Source organism: Galleria mellonella, unplaced genomic scaffold (assembly GCF_026898425.1).
Source record: "Galleria mellonella isolate WM207_F2 unplaced genomic scaffold, CSIRO_AGI_GalMel_v1 utg139, whole genome shotgun sequence".
In the NCBI taxonomy this organism is placed as follows: domain Eukaryota; kingdom Metazoa; phylum Arthropoda; class Insecta; order Lepidoptera; family Pyralidae; genus Galleria; species Galleria mellonella.
Window position 1 is genome coordinate 10,974,515 of NW_026441995.1, and position 17,345 is coordinate 10,991,859.

Here is a 17,345-nt window from a genome sequence, read left to right on the forward strand (position 1 = left end):
AAATTTAGTGGATACTAAATATGCCTGTAAACCCAGGCAAAGTAGTAGAGTTACTTAACACTATTTGACTAGGTATTTTCATAACGTTTTATTGGGTAGATATGTTATGTTATAGGTTATAGATACTAATTTTTATTAGATATGTATATTCTATGCAGTCAATGGCTTATGTCCAGCAGTGGACGAATAATGGCTGATGATGTATATTCGATATTTTTTTTTAATTAAATACGTTTCTGACGTTTTGTATTGTCTGATGCTAGTATTTTCCTTGTTCTCTTTACACTGTCTAGGTGTATTGAAATTCAATAAACAAATAGATTGGTATATAAAGCTAAATAGACTTTTATGGAACAGTGGTGCAATTTATAAAACGATGTTATAATATAAATTGAAATCCTATTTTCACATTTACACTATTCTTTATATACACAGATGGTCGTTGTTAGATTTCTTATATTATTCCAAATTAATGAGAATCATGCAAGTGTATATGTGTATCTATATAGTATATGTATATATAATATATCTACATATATAATTAATATTAAAAATTTCAATGTCTTTACCTATTCAATAATATAAATCTTACATTGTTTAGTATTCATTCCTATATATATTTTTTTTACAACACAGGGGGCAAACGAGAATGCGACTCACCTGATGGTAAGTGACTACCGCCGCTCATGATCACCCACAACACCAGTTGTGGGTGATCATGGGCGTCAACCCATTGCAGGTGTGCTGCCGGCCTTTTAAAAAGGAATATACTCTTTTCTTGAAGGTTATGTTGTCGTATCGGTTCGGAAATAAAGTTTGTATGAAAGGATATATTTGTAAAAATTATACAGAAAGGTAATAAGTTTGGGTACACCTTTGCGAAGTTGAGGTGGATGACAGGTAAAATATAAAAGCAAAAAATGTAATCAATCTATCTTTATTAATGCTCAATTTTCGCGCCAATAGCTATAAATAGACATGCATTTATTTACATTAAAAGCCTATACAATAAATATGTCGTATCAGTAGATATCACAGTCCGTTATCATTGATGTGGGAGTACAGTTGTCGCGTGTCGTGATACTCAATAGTGATAACCATTGTAAGCCCCGCTGTTGTAGGAGCCGTCACTGAAACGAAACATATTCATGAATAAAGATAATATACGGTCATGAATATGTGAATCAACCTTTCTCTTTCTCTCCTTCAGCATTAGTTCATGAGTTAATAACTTTTTATTTATAAACTATTATATAAATATAACTAGAATTCTACTATGAGACAAACAATATTTTATGGCAAAAAATAAGCTGTTAGATGTGAGTCGCTATGTACATATATGTGATACTGATATGTTCATAGTAATGCACTTGTATCATCATTACTCGTCGTGTGGTCGCGGCATAGTCACCCTTTCCTTTCTCGTGGGTGTCGTAAGAGGCGACTAAGGGAACTTAATGGTTGAGGCATGGGCAGTAATGTCTTTAAATATCATCAAAGCCTAACTGCACTTGTCAATTCGCTTGCCAAGCGTGGCAACAATTGGCACAACGCCCTTAATGGGAGAGGCCTATGTTTAACAGTGGACAGATAATGACTGATATGATGATGATCGTCATCATCATCATCTCTTCTAGCTCTTTAAACCGAAACAAAAAAATCTATGTAGGAAAATATTCGACAATATCCTAGATTTGAATATTGTAACAGAGTTTTATGGTTCAACTTCTGATTGTATGATTGATTACTAAAAATTATAAAAAATAGTATCTAATTGAATTGAGTAGAATATTTACTTTATATTACATATATGAAATTAATAAATAACATTTGCTATTGATATGAAAAACGAAGATATTTTAATAAGAAACATGAAAATTTGAAAGAAAGTTGGTATCATGGGTTGCGAAAGTTATTACATCAATTAACCTTCGGCTGTCAGGTTACTGTAACTCCAGATGACAATGATATTGCGAAGGAAATGTAATTAGTTTGAGACTAATCAATGTAGTATTAGAAAAGCTTTCGTTCATTCATTTCGTTCATGATGGAGGCAAAAACTTTCTCTGTTATTAAGCCACAAAGCATGGTATCAAATTTATTATTATCTATCAAATAAATAGATATGATTATATGTTATTATTATCATATCTATTTATTTTCTATTTCTAATTATAATTTTTAATGAGTTAATTTAGTTAGTTAATTGACAATTTTTTTAAATTTACATTAGTGCATACTTACTAAGACGGGTTTTGCCTGTTGTACTGGAGTGATCGGAGTATGGCTTCAGGGATTGGGGGTGGTGTGGGGATATGGGAGCCAGTGGGATGGAATCCGTTCTCGTCAGCCGTGTATGTCAGTGAGACCTGTTGACCGTCAGGAGCGCGGTAGGAGAATCCACCCTCGGCCGTCACAGCTGGACCTTCAGGTCCTGGGGCTCGGGGAGCTCCGCTCTCATGCGCTGATATGCCATTGCCGGTTTCGTAGCTGTAAAATATGATCGATAGTTTGTTAGGAAAGTATACTTCTTTATTAAGATAATTATATTTTTCAATAACTGTATCCCGCGGCTTTGTCTGCATGGATACAGTTATTGGAAAATTTCAATATACAAAGTATCCTATGTCTTAAAATATAATAACCTAATATTACCCATATTCATCAGTTCTATTCAATTGTTTAAGCATGATTAAGTTACAAATATCTAAACTTAGAAACACCTTCAAACTTTCACATTTATAATATTAATGAAGTACAAGTATAAATATAAATAAGATGGAAAAAGTATTTATAATTAATAATGGAAATAAAGTTTTGAAATTGAGTTCACTTAAGGCACTGTAAGTAGAGGATACTATTTACCATCTCCGTTTTGTGTTAGGTATCAGTAAGTTGTCAGTTTCCAATATTATTTATAATTTATGCAGGTGGATGCAAGTGGCTAAAGACGGTTCCTTATAACAGTTTATGAGGAAAGCATATGTTCAATAGTGGTATATGTGCATCATCATCATATCAGATCATGATGATGATAGTAAGATTGAAGTTTAAAATTTGTAAAAGAAGTGATCGTATTTACTTTATGCGCTTAATTATAAATAAAGTTTCTAAATTTAAATTTTTTTAATTTTATTATTTGACAATTGCACATATAGGTATAATTACAGTAATTATTTATTATTATAATTATACTTTGAAAAAAAAATTCTTTAAAATATCTAAAAAAATTATATACATATATCTATTTCATTTAGATATTTGTATTAAAAATATTAAAAATACTATTGGATCATTTACATAATATGTGAGAAGAATAGATAGACGATAGACAAAAAGTACGCCAAGGACGGTACGTACTATGTACGTACGCACAAGGACAAGTATTTGCACAAGTATTCCATGATCACATTACCTGTATCTGTAGGTTCCGTCGCCATTGTTGACGTTATCATATCGAAGAATTGGTATATGTGCCCCGCCGCTGTAACCAAATCCTGCTCCGCTGCCTGATCCAAACCCACTGTAACCATTATAGCCAGTATACCCACCCAAATGGCCAGCAGACGCCATTGTAATCACAGCGAAGCTTAAGATAACCTAGAAAAAAAACACAAAGGCAAATCAGTCATTACAAAACTCATTGTGAAAAGATTACAGGATTAGTCAGTGTTGATCTATAAATGTTTTGTAACAATCATGGAAGATAATAATACGCAAATCTATTATTTTAATGTTGAAGCTTTGATTTTATCTTATTTTGAAATATATTGTATTGCAACAACAATCTACTTGTCTTGAAAAATCTCATGATATCTTAACCGCAATGAAGATGTTGTGAGTCTAATTAGATAGCTAATCAAAATAGATGTAGTGTGTACCATGAGAAAGGATTTAAATATATGAATAATTATTATACGACATCATATGAACATGTTGAATACACATTTAGCAGAATATATTTTAGCTGTTTCAAAAGCAGAATTACTATTTTATTTAGTTTCATTTAAAAAGCTATTCTGAATTAAAACAATGAAAGTGATGATACAAGTAATTTCTTATGAAAAATAATTGCTGGACTGATGTACCTAAAAGGACAAAAGTACCAAAAACAAAATAAAGATAAAGATTAATTATTACTGCAAACAACAAAATTCACGTTCGTAATTTTACCAATTAATAAAATTATTAAAATTTATCACTCAAAATATATTTATCAATAAATTTGCAATACAGTTATACCTTGATAGAACACATTTTTCGAGCTTCTTAGAGTTGCGTATGATTAGGCAAGTGGGTACTATATGCAGAACAATGCTGTAAAGAATGATGCTCGTTACGTTTGCAATCTTTTTATATTGATGCTGTCTACCCTTCCACCATCACCTTGCTCCAAATCAGTCAGGGCGGCGCCAATGGCCGATGATTTGAGGAGTATTGGTAGCATTCCGTCGAGACCACCCCCTGCAGTTTTGATGATTGTTGTGAACCGTGCGCTATGATGTATTTGGCAATACCTTCCGAGATAACCTAAAGTGTAATCGTCAATGTCATAGTAATAGATGTTTCATGGTAATAATATATCGATCACGATTGTTGATTGTTTGTGGTTTTTGTCAGTTGCAGGTTGCAAAGTTTAAGAATGTATGGCGAAATTTTTTGTAATACAAATTATGTTTTTCATATGACAAAATAAGGATAATTCAAGGTTGGTTTACAATAAATAAAAATAAAAGCAAAAGATATCATGCACGTTTTAAAGCTCTAAAACAAATTATATAAATTTCCGAGATTTCCTACATGGGGTGCTTTAAAAAAAGGGGTAAAAATGTTGGCAACGTGCGCCTCATACTCCTGGTATTGCAAGTGTTCATAGGTTACGGTAACATCATACCATTAGGGGGGCCCTATGCTTGTTTGACACCTCAGTGGTATAAAAAACATAGCATAGCGAAATTTACTATTAATTAGGTAATTACGAAATATCATAAATTATTTGACTAGCCGAAATTTTGTACTCACAACAATGATTTATGTAAAGGGACGACACGATGCAGGCAAACGCAGTGTAGAACAACTCTAGTTACTGGTGTAGTAGGAGTTTCTTGTTGAATTTCTTGCTGGCCATATACCCTATCAGGTCGACCTTCACTTGGTCTCCCTTTATGGATGTTCCTGTGAATTATTCACGATGGACTAACTGATTTAATTTCATCTTCACCTCTCATTAGTAACCCGCTGGTGGGTAGCGGGTGATGGTTCTATTTTTATCCCTTTTAAAAAAATTCCTCGCTATGATAATATAAAAATACTTCGCTATAGTCCAATAACCTTGAACATGTAACATAGTGGATGTAGGAGGTGGCACGTGGACAATGAATGGTTTATATGATATTGATTTATTATGAAAAGATATTTTCCGAAATTTCCACGGACACAGGAGAAAATTTTGCTACAATTGAGTAATATAATAATAATACATACATTCTTTTGTTTAGTTACAGCTTAGTGATTACTTAATTTGATTTTTATTTTTCACACGAACCTAATTTTTAAACCACTTCAAAATGGTGATTATTTCCATTTCACTTATATTTTTTGAATATGCTACGTGAAATGTGCGCTAATTCTAAAAAAAAAAATTAATAATACGAGTAAGTTTCACTATCGACAGGATTTATCCTCGTGCTGGTTCCATTATACTTTATCATGATTGATGACGCTTTTTTGCAGAGCAATATTTTAAATTATTCGACAGCAATTTAATTTGAAATTCAAGTTTGCGCGGATGAAGCTGTGAATTGTACAATGATAAAAAAGTGTCTTGAAGATATTTTCTAATGCGTTACGTCATACATTGTAAATATTTCGTTTATTATATACTTGTAAATTATAAGTACTGTAGTTCCAAATTTATTTTTAGTGTCTACTGCATAAAGTATGTAGTGATGTAGCATCGACAATAATGGGATCAGATAAAGTAACAAACTTAATATCATTGTGATAAATGTAATTTAAAAGTGTTTTTTAAAGTAAACGCCTCATTTTGTTCAATTCAATCAATATATATAATAAAGTCGTAACTGGTTTGTACATGGAAGATATATAAGAAAAATTATAACAGGTGGACTTTATGAACGCAAAAGAATCCAAAACAATGATTTTTAGAATTGTTATCTGTGTCTTAACTAATTTGAAATTTTCACTAATGCATTGCGGTTTCTTACACTTAATATTTAGTGTTCGTTTTATTTCAATCGGTTTATAAATAAAAAAGTTATATCAATGTAAAGAATCACATATAAAATGCTATATAAATAATCGATCAATGGAATTGGCTAAAACTTTTTCTATTATACGTATTGATATTCAATAATTCTGTCTATTCGTGCGAAGCCGGGTCGGATCGTTAATTTTTTTATAAATATAATAGTAATTTACAGTAGTACGATATAACAATTATTATTATCAGAACCAATTTAATTTTCAATGTCGATACAAGTTAATAAAATTTTAGGTCTTTGTCAACGCCTCCAATTTATTAACCTTAATAAAACCTTTTTAATGTTTTATCATATACATAATCTATAAATATCTATTTTGTAGTTAATAAAGATTAATTAACTCTAAAAACGTTATATTATTTTCTAATTAGTACTAAAGTCAAGCTTGTTATATTAAACATTGTTATATTAATGCTTGTCAGGTGTTTGTGTATAGTTTATATAAAAATTACATTTGTTAAGTTTACCTATCTTATGTATATAAGTATTATGTATATATGTACTTCTACGAGAAACCAGATGGAAGAAGTGCATTGAGTTAAGAGGAGATTACGTGGAAAAATAAGATTACTTTTGTTTATATTTTATATTGTTTTTTTGCCGAGGCCGCGAACTTTTTAATCCATCCTCGTTGTTGTAGAAACATTATATTTTATCTGAAAGTGGTTTCTTTTTTATTCTATTTTAATAGGTACTATATTAAATTGCTTGGGAGGAATTATCTTTAGAGATTGCTAGTTTAGTCACTAAAGATACTTAGAGAAATTTTTTTTTTATACAACTTATAATGGCAAACAAGCTGACGGCCCACCTGATGGAAAGTGGTAACCGTCGCCTATAGACATGAGCAGTACCATGGACACAACAGAGTATACTGTTTCGCTCATGATACCCCCCATGCGTTGCCATTCCTGAGGACTCAGATGTTATTCCTCTGTACCCAGTAAATTCACTGCCATATCCCACCCTTCAAACCGAAACACAGCCATGCAAACACAACTGCTTCACGGGTGAAACACGAATGAGACAGAGGTACCCAAGCAATCGACTTTTGTACAAAGTCTCCCTCTGGTAGATAGTCTAGATTATAATAAATAACATATACCTATAGAAAGTATAGCTATTTATTATATAGTAGATATTTTACAAATAAGAATTTGTATGCACATTGTATATTATTTATTAATTGTTGATAAATTGAGGGTTTTCGTAATATTTGTTCTGTAATCGTAAGGAATAACAAAGTTCTTCCACATTTTATTTAATTTTTATCTCAGTCCGTCTTTTGTAATAAACCTTTTTAAGTACTATAAATAATACTATAATGTGAAAGTTTTTAAGAACTGTGGATTTTATAAAAATAAATAAATAAGTAATATGATGAATAAAGAAAAAAACAATGTTACGATAACTCTTCTATTTAACTATAATATACATGTAAGTAGATAAAATATATTACTGTACCACAATGGTTAAATCACAGTTTTAGACGAAATCATCACCTTCCTACCCTTATCCCAATTATTATTTGAGGTCGGCGTAATATGGTTTTATCCATATCACAAAAAGATTTGGTTTTTTAGTTTTACGACCGGCCGCCTGCCTGACGTCAACCCTCTTTGGGAATGCATTTGACGACCAATATTGTTAAATTAGTTACATTCTATATATCGATTGGTTATTCTATATAAGTATTGTTCTAATTTTAACCGACTTTCAAAAAGGAGGGATTTCTTAATTTGTCTGAATCCTAAATTTTTTATGTATATTTCTCGATTATTGAAGACACCCGAACCCATTCGAAAAATCCTTATTTTATCTGAAAGGGTATTCTTTCAGATTAGTTCCATAGAAATTTTATCCAAATCGGATCTGTAGTTTAGTTTTTAAATAAAAAAAAAACGGATTTTATGAATAACAATATTTGTTTGGCCACGACTGAAGCGGTTTCATTTGTGGAATACAATCTTAAATTAGTAGTTTAGAAAAATAACTGGGATGAAATCAGACAACATATAAGAGGTATTATTTATGTATTTCTCTTAAAGGATTATATTTATTTATTATTAATAGTGCATTATTTACATTGCAGTTATTAGTTAAATAAATTAATTCATGCTCGTATGTATCGTATCACAGTCCTTTTATCGTGGGGTGATGCAGTCATCGTTAAGAAACATATATTTATGCTAAAAATCACAAGTATTAAAATTCTATTTATTAATATTAATAATTAAGTAAAACATAGCTATTTAATGAAATTATAATTTATGCAAGTTATTATTAAAAGAATGAATCTAGTTCAATAATTACTTTTATTTATAAATTGTTTTTCAATTTACAAATGTGTATAAATAATATTGCACATTTCGGTTCTATATTTCGTTTTTAATTTGATTTTAACAAGGTTTAGTTGAAATAAAAAAATATTGATAAAAACTATAATAATATTTTAAAACTTATATAATCATATGCTGAAATTGTGAATATCACTATTTTACTTTTTAATTGACTCTACAGACTATTTAATATTATTCCAAGCTTAATAGTTAAGCAAGCTCCTGAGATCAGTGGATTTTAAGATAAGTTAGATTAGTTAGATAAGTTCGAAATTTGTAATTGTTAAAATATAAATTCAATGATTGTGATTTTTAGCTAAATATAGCTAGTGTTAAGATTAGTAATGATAGCCACCAGCCCCTCCGGATCCACCTGAACCGTTGCCTCCAGAGCCACCGCCGCCATTATAGGCTCCCTCCCTGAAATAGGAAAATATGAATTAAGAAAATATTTTATAGTTATCAAAGACGACACAAAAATTAAAGATTTTTAGTTCATATTTTTTTTATGTAATGGAAATTTGCTAAGGCTACCCGTGTGTTAAGGTAGTACAATTTTTAAGTACAATATACAAAAACAAACTCAATAATTTTTATATTCTCAGGAAGTTACCATCAGTGTAATTACATAGTTTCTATTATTATCATCTCCATAATAGATTAATAGGTCTACTGTAAAGTTCTTAGTGACAGTAGTAAGAATAATAATAATAACAAAAATATGTAAATTTGTGAATAATATTAATATAACTGAGAAGCAAGAACTCTAAAATGTTTATTGAATTATCGATCTGTACTAATCGAATTTTATTTAAAAGAATTATGGTTTTTAATCGTATCTAATAATATTATATGAGGAAATACTCAAATAATACTTAACCTTAAATTATATAGATCGCAGCATCGAGTCTTAAAAACCGGTCAACTTTTTATCAGCTAATTGTCAAATTAGCTACCTCGTTTTTTTTCAGTATTCTATATACTTACGTATACAATGTATCTTGACGTATTATTTAATAAATAAAATGAGTATTTACGTATTAAAAAGATCTAGAAATTATAAGACAAAATAAATATAGAAGTTATAAAGAAATCACTCATAACTATTTTATCACGCAAAATTTTATAAAAAAGCTGACCTGTTTTCTTGAACACTCTATCTATATAATCTAAGAACTTAACCGACTTTAAAAACGTTGCTATTATAGATGCTTCTTATAAAAAGTTATATTAACAGCGAGTAATATCTGTATTCTATTTTCAAGAATCGCTAGTATTCTATAACTATGGAACACAATAATATATGAGATGTAAAATTGTGTGTAATACATACGACGATGGGTTTCGTTTGTTGAACTCAATGGATCGAAGGATCTCCTCAGGAATGGGGGGAGGAGTAGGCAGATGGGGGCCAACGGGATGGAAACCATTCTCGTCGGCTGTGTAGGTGAGAGAGATTTGTTGTCCATCGGGTGCGCGGTAAGAGAATCCACCTTCAGCTGTGACAGCAGGACCCTCGGGTCCAGGTGCACGGGGGGCGCCGCTTTCGTGAGCTTCTATACCATTGCCTGTCTCATAGCTGTAATTGAAATATTGTTTAATGAGCATATGTTTCGATAGTTTAAGTTTAAGTTAGTAAAGTAATAGATTAAGTTAATTAAGGTAGACCGTCTGCCACGTAGGATTCTAATATGTTTGATCAAATATGGGCTTGTAGAGTGTTCCTTTTATAATAGCAATAGTCGATATATCACTGGTTATCCCATCAGGTATTATAAGATTGAGAATGTGTTTTGTATTTATTTGAAATAATTAATGATAGAGTATGTGTGTTAACAAATATTAATTTATTTCGCTGACAGTAATTTTGCAAATTAAAATCAAATAAGCTGATGGAAAATAACCGTCGCGGCGTGTCGTCGCCTGTTTATGTACGCAATATTATTAATTTTAAACTGTTAATAAATAAGGAAAGTTTCAGATATAATTACTATGATTAGATGGTATTTTGATATTAAGTTTTTTATATAAAAATGTAATTTAAGGTAAGAAAATATGTATACTAAATTAGATTATTTAATTAATTCGTTGACTTATCTACTTACTAATTTTGAAGAGGGAGGTACAGATTATGGCTTCAAGGAAGCTAACTTGTATATGTATATATATATTAAAAGGAACCAAGAATAATAGTCAAAGGAACATCATCGCATCAGAATAGGTAAACCTATATTAATTTCTTTAATGAAAGCCTTTGTTTGCAATAGACGGATCTCTGATAACAGTGGGAATGTCATTGTGCATATTATGTCTTTTATAAGAAAGGGACAATTGACCCCACATATGAGGGGTTCTTATATTATATCGTAGCACCGTACTATTTTACCGACATGATATAATAATAGGAGAGCAAATTGTATGCAATTGTATTGAGATACTTCTATATTTCTGTAACTATTTCGTGGATATGCATGGAAAATTAAAAGCGTTTCCTTATTTTTTTTTTATACAACTTAAAATGGAAAACAAGCTGACGGCCCACCTGATGGAAAGTGGTAGCCGTCGCCTATAGACATGAGCAGTACCATGGACATAACAGAGTATACTGTTTTGCCCATGATACCCCCCATGCGTTGCCATTCCTGAGAACTTATAATTGTAGTAATTTTGATCTCCTATTATATCATTATGTATTATATCATAACAGTAAAATTATGCGATACCGAGTTATATCGTAGTAAATTATAAAAGCGATCATTGTTTTTTAAATATTTGTTTAAAACTCATAGTCGAGACAATCTTCCAAATTTTCCTGGACTATATTAAAATGGCCTATGAGTTTTATTGTAGTCATAATCAGACTTCAATATAGTTTCCATAAAAAATTACCTGAAGTGATAATTGCCATCACCGTTGTTCACGTTCTCGAACTTAGTGATTGGTATATTTGCGCCTCCAGCACCACCGGAGCCGCCACCGAATCCGTTTCCAGAACCGCCACCGCCTCCGCTGTACGCTCCACTACCCGCTCCGCCGCCTCCTGATCCACCTCCTGGTCTCGGAGGTAAGTACTGAGGCTCTAGACGTCCACATGATACCACAGCTATAAGCGCTGTTGTCAAGGTAACCTGAATAACATTTTTTGTTATGATTTGTTATATTACTGGTAAACATGCTGATGGCCTATCTGATCGAAAGTGGTAACCGTCGTTTATAGATATGAATGTACCGTGAACATCATAGGATGCACGATGATGACCGTGGCATGGTTTTGTCTCTGTATTTTAAAATTTCACTGCTATATTCCACCCTTCAAATCGAAAGCAAAGTGCAGCTATGAAAGCACGGCTACTTCATTGAAAAATATGAGTAAAAGAGAGATATCCAAGCATACGACTTTTGTATAAAGTCTCCCTTTGGCAATATATAGATAATTGAATATCCTTATATGAAGTAAGAAGATGTTGGTGATTTATTATAACATTACGAGATGAAGCAGAAACGGTGTAACAATTCAAAGTCTCTCAATAGAATTTAGGAAACTGAAACCGTTTCTACAAGGAAAAAGTTGGCACAAAATTGTTTTCATAGTTCAATCCTTGTTCCGTGGATAAAGTAGATTCAATTCAAAGAATGACTACTGTTATTGGATATCGGAATGTAGGAAATATCGTTTTATATATTTACTAATAAGGCCCTGAGTTTGACTCTCGATCAGACTTGTGTGAAGCTTTCGTTCGTTATCAGTATCGATTTTGCAATATGAGGTCATCATGTTACAGAAAGTATAATAATTAGATAGTTAAAAATGTTAAATATATATTATAGAATATCTTTACGAGTATAATCTGGAGATAATGGGTTAGGAAAATACTTATTGTCAGTAATAAATCCTAATGTTATCAATTGAGTAACATTGTATCAGTTACATTTACGTGTTTGATAAATGTCTGGAAATCGTTGCACTACCACCAAAATACTGGGTATTGTACGAGGGAGTCACGAATGTTATTTGCTGTTATAGCTTATATGTAATTTGAATCTATTTTGCAGTCTAATCTAGTGGTGAATACCAACATTACCGCGTAAACGAAGCTTTACCACATCGGAACGATATTTTGTTAGTAAAATCTGACTATCAACTCACCAAGGCGTACATAATCGCAGTTTTTATAAAATTCTATATTAATTAAACTGGCACTCTATGTTTAGCAGCTAACTGAGTAAAGTTTGCGAGGATGTGCCCCGTTTTATATTGCTCCGATTTGCCCTTTCTCGGTTGCTTCACCTTGTGCGTGCTCTGCAGATATCGGCAAGTGAATCCGAGCTTTAGTCGATCCACGCCCCGGGGTTTTGTTAACCTGGAATTCCCTTTGCTAATAGAATAAATGAAATGTTAATGAATGAATGTTTTATGAAATTTGACACTTTTTCTGTTTAAATAGCAGTGAAAATAGAAAATATTTGTTGAAAATCATATAGACCGAAGTTAGTTCATTTTCGGAATTGATAAAAATAATATTGTTAAGCGTTTTCAAAAGAAGGATGTGATATTTATATCAATTATGAAAAATTTTATATTATTATTTTTCAAATTCATAGTTATTTTTATCGTACTATACACTTTTTCTGTTTGAATAGTAGTGAAATTAGAAAATATTTGTTGAAAATCATATGAATCGTAGTTACTTCATTTTCGAAATTTGATTAAAATAAAAGATAAAGAAGGATGTATGGTATCTTAACCAACTAAAAATATTTTTTTATAATATTTTTTTAATTAAAAAGTCATAAATATAAATACAAAAAATAAAATCTTTGTAAATACGAGTATGTACTAAGTATGTACGGTTATGTAGTAAAAATTTGTACTAAGATTTAAATATATTTTTAGAAATAATAATATTATTGATTATAATTTCATTTTAATTCCCCTATTTATCAATCAATTTATTCAGTAAGCTCAAGAAAAGTTATTCTTTAATTTTGTAATTATAAATGTTATTATTTTATCACCATATATTATGTAACATGTCAGTAATAACATAGTTAGACAACATATAGAGACGAAGTCCACTAAATCATTTTCATTAAAGCAATATATAGGAACAACTATTGGTTAAGTATTTACTTAGTGAAGAACTATTAACTAACGTTAATAGCGAGTTAACTGATTGTAAGGTCTCATTCTCTGCCTGGTTATGAAACTTGAAGCTAATATGAATACACACTATGGAGAACTAGTTTTATAAGTATGATTTATAATTTTTAACAGTTTATAGAAAATAATTTCTTTTTATATATGAAAATTGTATGAGTAAGCACTTGGTAGTGTGAGAAGATTTATACATTTTTATACATGACTAGCTTTTTGCGTGCTTTTTCGTACGTGTGGTTTCAGAAGTATGAAAACTAATGAAGTAGACTACTTATTGATGGTAAATCAAGATAAAATATATGCCAGGTTTTAAATCCGACCTTCAGGAATATAACTATGAAAACTGCATCCAATTTCGTGTAGAAGATTTTGCGTGATGCCTGAATTCAAACAGACAAAAAGAATCTAAAATCGAAGAAATTAAGATCCCTCACATTCATTTTTATTAAATATATCTTAGGTATAAATATCAACATACCATTTTAATATATTTGTCATATAAGATTTTACGATTCAAAATCAGGTTATATCCAATCGGGCTATCATTTATCAGCAGATAGTTTAAATGTAAAATGTAATGTTAAAAGTCCTAAAAACATGGATTGTACCTACCTTATTTGAAGAATATTATTTCAATCATAGAGGGGAAGCTTGTGTTCAGCAGGGGACTAATAGATGGGGGACAGGGATAAATAATCTTATATATTTAAGTGTCACGTTCCCTGATAGTTTCTTATCTATGAATTGACTTCACTGAATTTAGTATATTGTAGTTTTAAATTAGAATTGAATTTAAAATTGTTGGCGAAGGTATTTTTTTCTATTGATGATAATCATCATCATCAGCATATCATATAATATACTAAGGAATGGCAACGCATGGGAGGTATTATGGGCGAAACAGTATACTCTGTTATGTCCATGGTACTGCTCATATCTATAGGTGACAGTTACTCCTTTACATCAGGTGGGCCGTCAGTTTGTTTGCCATTCTAAGCTGCATAAAACAGCTTTGGACTGTCCACTGGCGAATATAAGCCTCCCCCTTTTGCCAGTAGTTGTCACGCTTAGCAAGCGGATTGGCAACCACAGTTAAGCTTTGTAGATGTTTCAAGAGAGTCGCTGCCGCCCATCCCTCGCCCTCTCTTAGTCGCCTCTTACAAAACCCACGGGAACACAGCCATGCAAACACAACTGCTTTATGGTAGAAACACGAATTGGACAGAGCAAATGATTTTTGTACAAAGTCTCTTTCTAGTATGTTATTTTGTGACTGATATCGAAAGGTACTACAGGGTTTTTCTATATACAAAGTGAAATTTAAATACTTTTAAAGACAGTATTCTGCTACAAAAAAAAAATGGACATGTTTCGCAAAGAAATATACTCATAGGTTAGACAGAAAAAAAATCGTACCTTCCATATTCAAACGGTGCGCCCAGCACTTAAGTTAATCCACCTGTCAAGGTTCTTTGGGAAAATGTTGATTTACTGGTTTCATCCTGTGTAATTGATCCAAATTTAAGTGACCCACCTATTCATATTAAAATGCTAAGGTAGCCTAGCTAGCAAATTACATCTGTGGTTTATTTTACCAACATGATGCATTAAATTGGAATGTTATTTGCATAAAACATAAATCATAATAGTGATGACATACTAAATGATAGATAGCAGTAATTGTAAAAGATTGTATCGGACTTATTTGTAAAATTTGTATTTTTTTTATTAATATGGTAATTAGATTTTTTATTAGCTATGTATAATAATATTGTGAGAGTAACTATAAATTTACTTCTGGAATTTTATTATAAATTGACTGATGTCTTGAAGAGAAAAGATAAAATATTCTTAATGTGAATTAAAAAAAAAATAGAACTAGAAAAAAGGAATTTAATCATAAGTTTCTGAACCAGAATTTATTTTAGGTAAACCGGAGACATAGCCCCGTCATAATAAAAAAAACAATGTTTAATTTTAAAAATTTGTGGCATAAAGTAAAAGTAGTCTTTTATGATACCTATTAATATTGAAATTTTGTTTACAGGCATATTATAAATAGTTATATAACTCTATGTAAATTATTATATTCTATCATATTAATACTTAAAGCTGGTTGCATAGATATTTTTTTCCACTTTATTCTGTATAAGGGTAGTGCCAATTGTTAAATGACATAGTGACGCTGAGGCGGAAAAACTTATGGCGGGATTCTAGATTTTGAGTTTATATTGCTAATAAATATGCATAAACATTATAGTGTTATAAAAGGAGCTAAGTGATGGGTATTAAATAATCCATTAAAGTTAAGACATACTTGGATTACATATGACTAAATAGTTACACCATATTATAGCGTGCGACATCGTCGAGGTTTAAAATTAGTAGTAATTATATAGTATTTTATTGATTTACTCGTGTTGAGTTAATACGCAAATAATATTCGGTATCGATCGGTATTCAATTAGGGATTATTTCGCATTATCGTAATATAATAGGTATACCATATCGCGTAACGTATTTATAACATAAATTAATTAATGTAACTTACTTTATTGTTAAGAAATATTAGATACATAGCATACAACGAATTTTTGATATAAATTATTATTAAAAAAAATACCTTGCCCGCTGTGATATTTTTCAAAAATCAATTAATCAATTGCTGTCGTTTTGTTCTGTATGTGACTTTTTTAGAGAACAAGCATACCCTTGTTCCTGAAATATAACAGAATAGAAGTAATCTTTATTCAAATAAACTTATTTAAAACTCTTTTAAATTGTCATTTTTTAGAATAGAATACGATACTTTGATTTGAATATGTGATAACAATGAAATATATTTCGACTGCTGGGTTCGGAATGATATTATCTGCTGTTAATATCTGGCTGTAAGTAAAAGTTACTATTTTTTTATTTATATATTAGTATGAGTATTGTAACTACACATAATTAGCGTAGTTATATTTATAATAATATTTATTGAAACCACAAAGACATGTAACAATTATACATTTTGTTACCAAGACTTTTCGTGAAGTCATGGGCCCTCTTCTGCTGCTTACAAATTTTATTAATTAATTTACAAATTTTAGCTAACTATATATACATCTTTACACACATTATTTTTTTATATACATCTCATACACATATACATTTACAAAATTACGTACCAGTACATATTTATATATAAACATAACGCCTAATGTCATATATAAGACTTACAGAAACATATTGGTAAGTACCTATTTTATTTTAATTACAGATCTGTTACTTATTGTGTACTCAGTTGCGATGTAGTCAAGTTTTTTAACTATTGTTTGACCTTTCTTTGGCATCTAGTCACATCATATATTTTGCAGTGATCCTTTACAATGCTGTATAAGAAAGGTCCAGTGTACGAGTAGGACCTTTGAGCATTTTGTGCGCATCTTAAGAGTAATCCATTTGTTTCGCCTTTGGGAACGCTTTTGTTTGGAGACATTTGCAAGAACTGTAATATGGAAACGTAACACAGTATATAGGACATATAATTGCCGGATTCTTAGCACTTCAGTTTCTTTA

At 30.7% G+C, this 17,345-nt stretch overlaps 2 protein-coding genes across 2 annotated transcripts; both read right to left on the reverse strand.

Annotated features, from left to right (window-relative positions):
• Positions 1–951: 951 nt before the first annotated feature.
• LOC113511989 (pupal cuticle protein 20-like) lies at positions 952–4,354 on the reverse strand. The gene is made up of 4 exons (XM_026895737.3): positions 4,243–4,354; positions 3,416–3,600; positions 2,245–2,490; positions 952–1,130 (listed from the first exon to the last, which is right to left on the reverse strand). Exons 1-4 carry the CDS (start codon positions 4,255–4,257, stop codon positions 1,085–1,087), a joined length of 492 nt encoding a protein of 163 aa, XP_026751538.1. The 5' UTR covers positions 4,258–4,354; the 3' UTR covers positions 952–1,084.
• A 4,405-nt stretch (positions 4,355–8,759) lies between these two features.
• Positions 8,760–12,836, reverse strand: LOC113512662 (pupal cuticle protein 20-like). The gene is made up of 4 exons (XM_026896587.3): positions 12,771–12,836; positions 11,513–11,751; positions 9,957–10,202; positions 8,760–9,043 (listed from the first exon to the last, which is right to left on the reverse strand). The coding sequence occupies exons 1-4, from the start codon at positions 12,780–12,782 to the stop codon at positions 8,962–8,964; spliced, it is 579 nt and encodes a 192-aa protein (XP_026752388.2). The 5' UTR covers positions 12,783–12,836; the 3' UTR covers positions 8,760–8,961.
• Between the last annotated feature and the right edge of the window lie 4,509 nt (positions 12,837–17,345).

Coding starts and splice junctions, on each gene's coding strand:
- LOC113511989 (XM_026895737.3), bottom strand. Junction 2,491..3,415: donor GACGGAACCTACAGATACAG/GTAATGTGATCA, acceptor CATATTTTACAG/CTACGAAACCGGCAATGGCA. Junction 1,131..2,244: donor AACAGGCAAAACCCGTCTTA/GTAAGTATGCAC, acceptor GTTTCGTTTCAG/TGACGGCTCCTACAACAGCG.
- LOC113512662 (XM_026896587.3), bottom strand. Junction 10,203..11,512: donor GATGGCAATTATCACTTCAG/GTAATTTTTTAT, acceptor TTTCAATTACAG/CTATGAGACAGGCAATGGTA. Junction 9,044..9,956: donor AACAAACGAAACCCATCGTC/GTATGTATTACA, acceptor TTCCTATTTCAG/GGAGGGAGCCTATAATGGCG.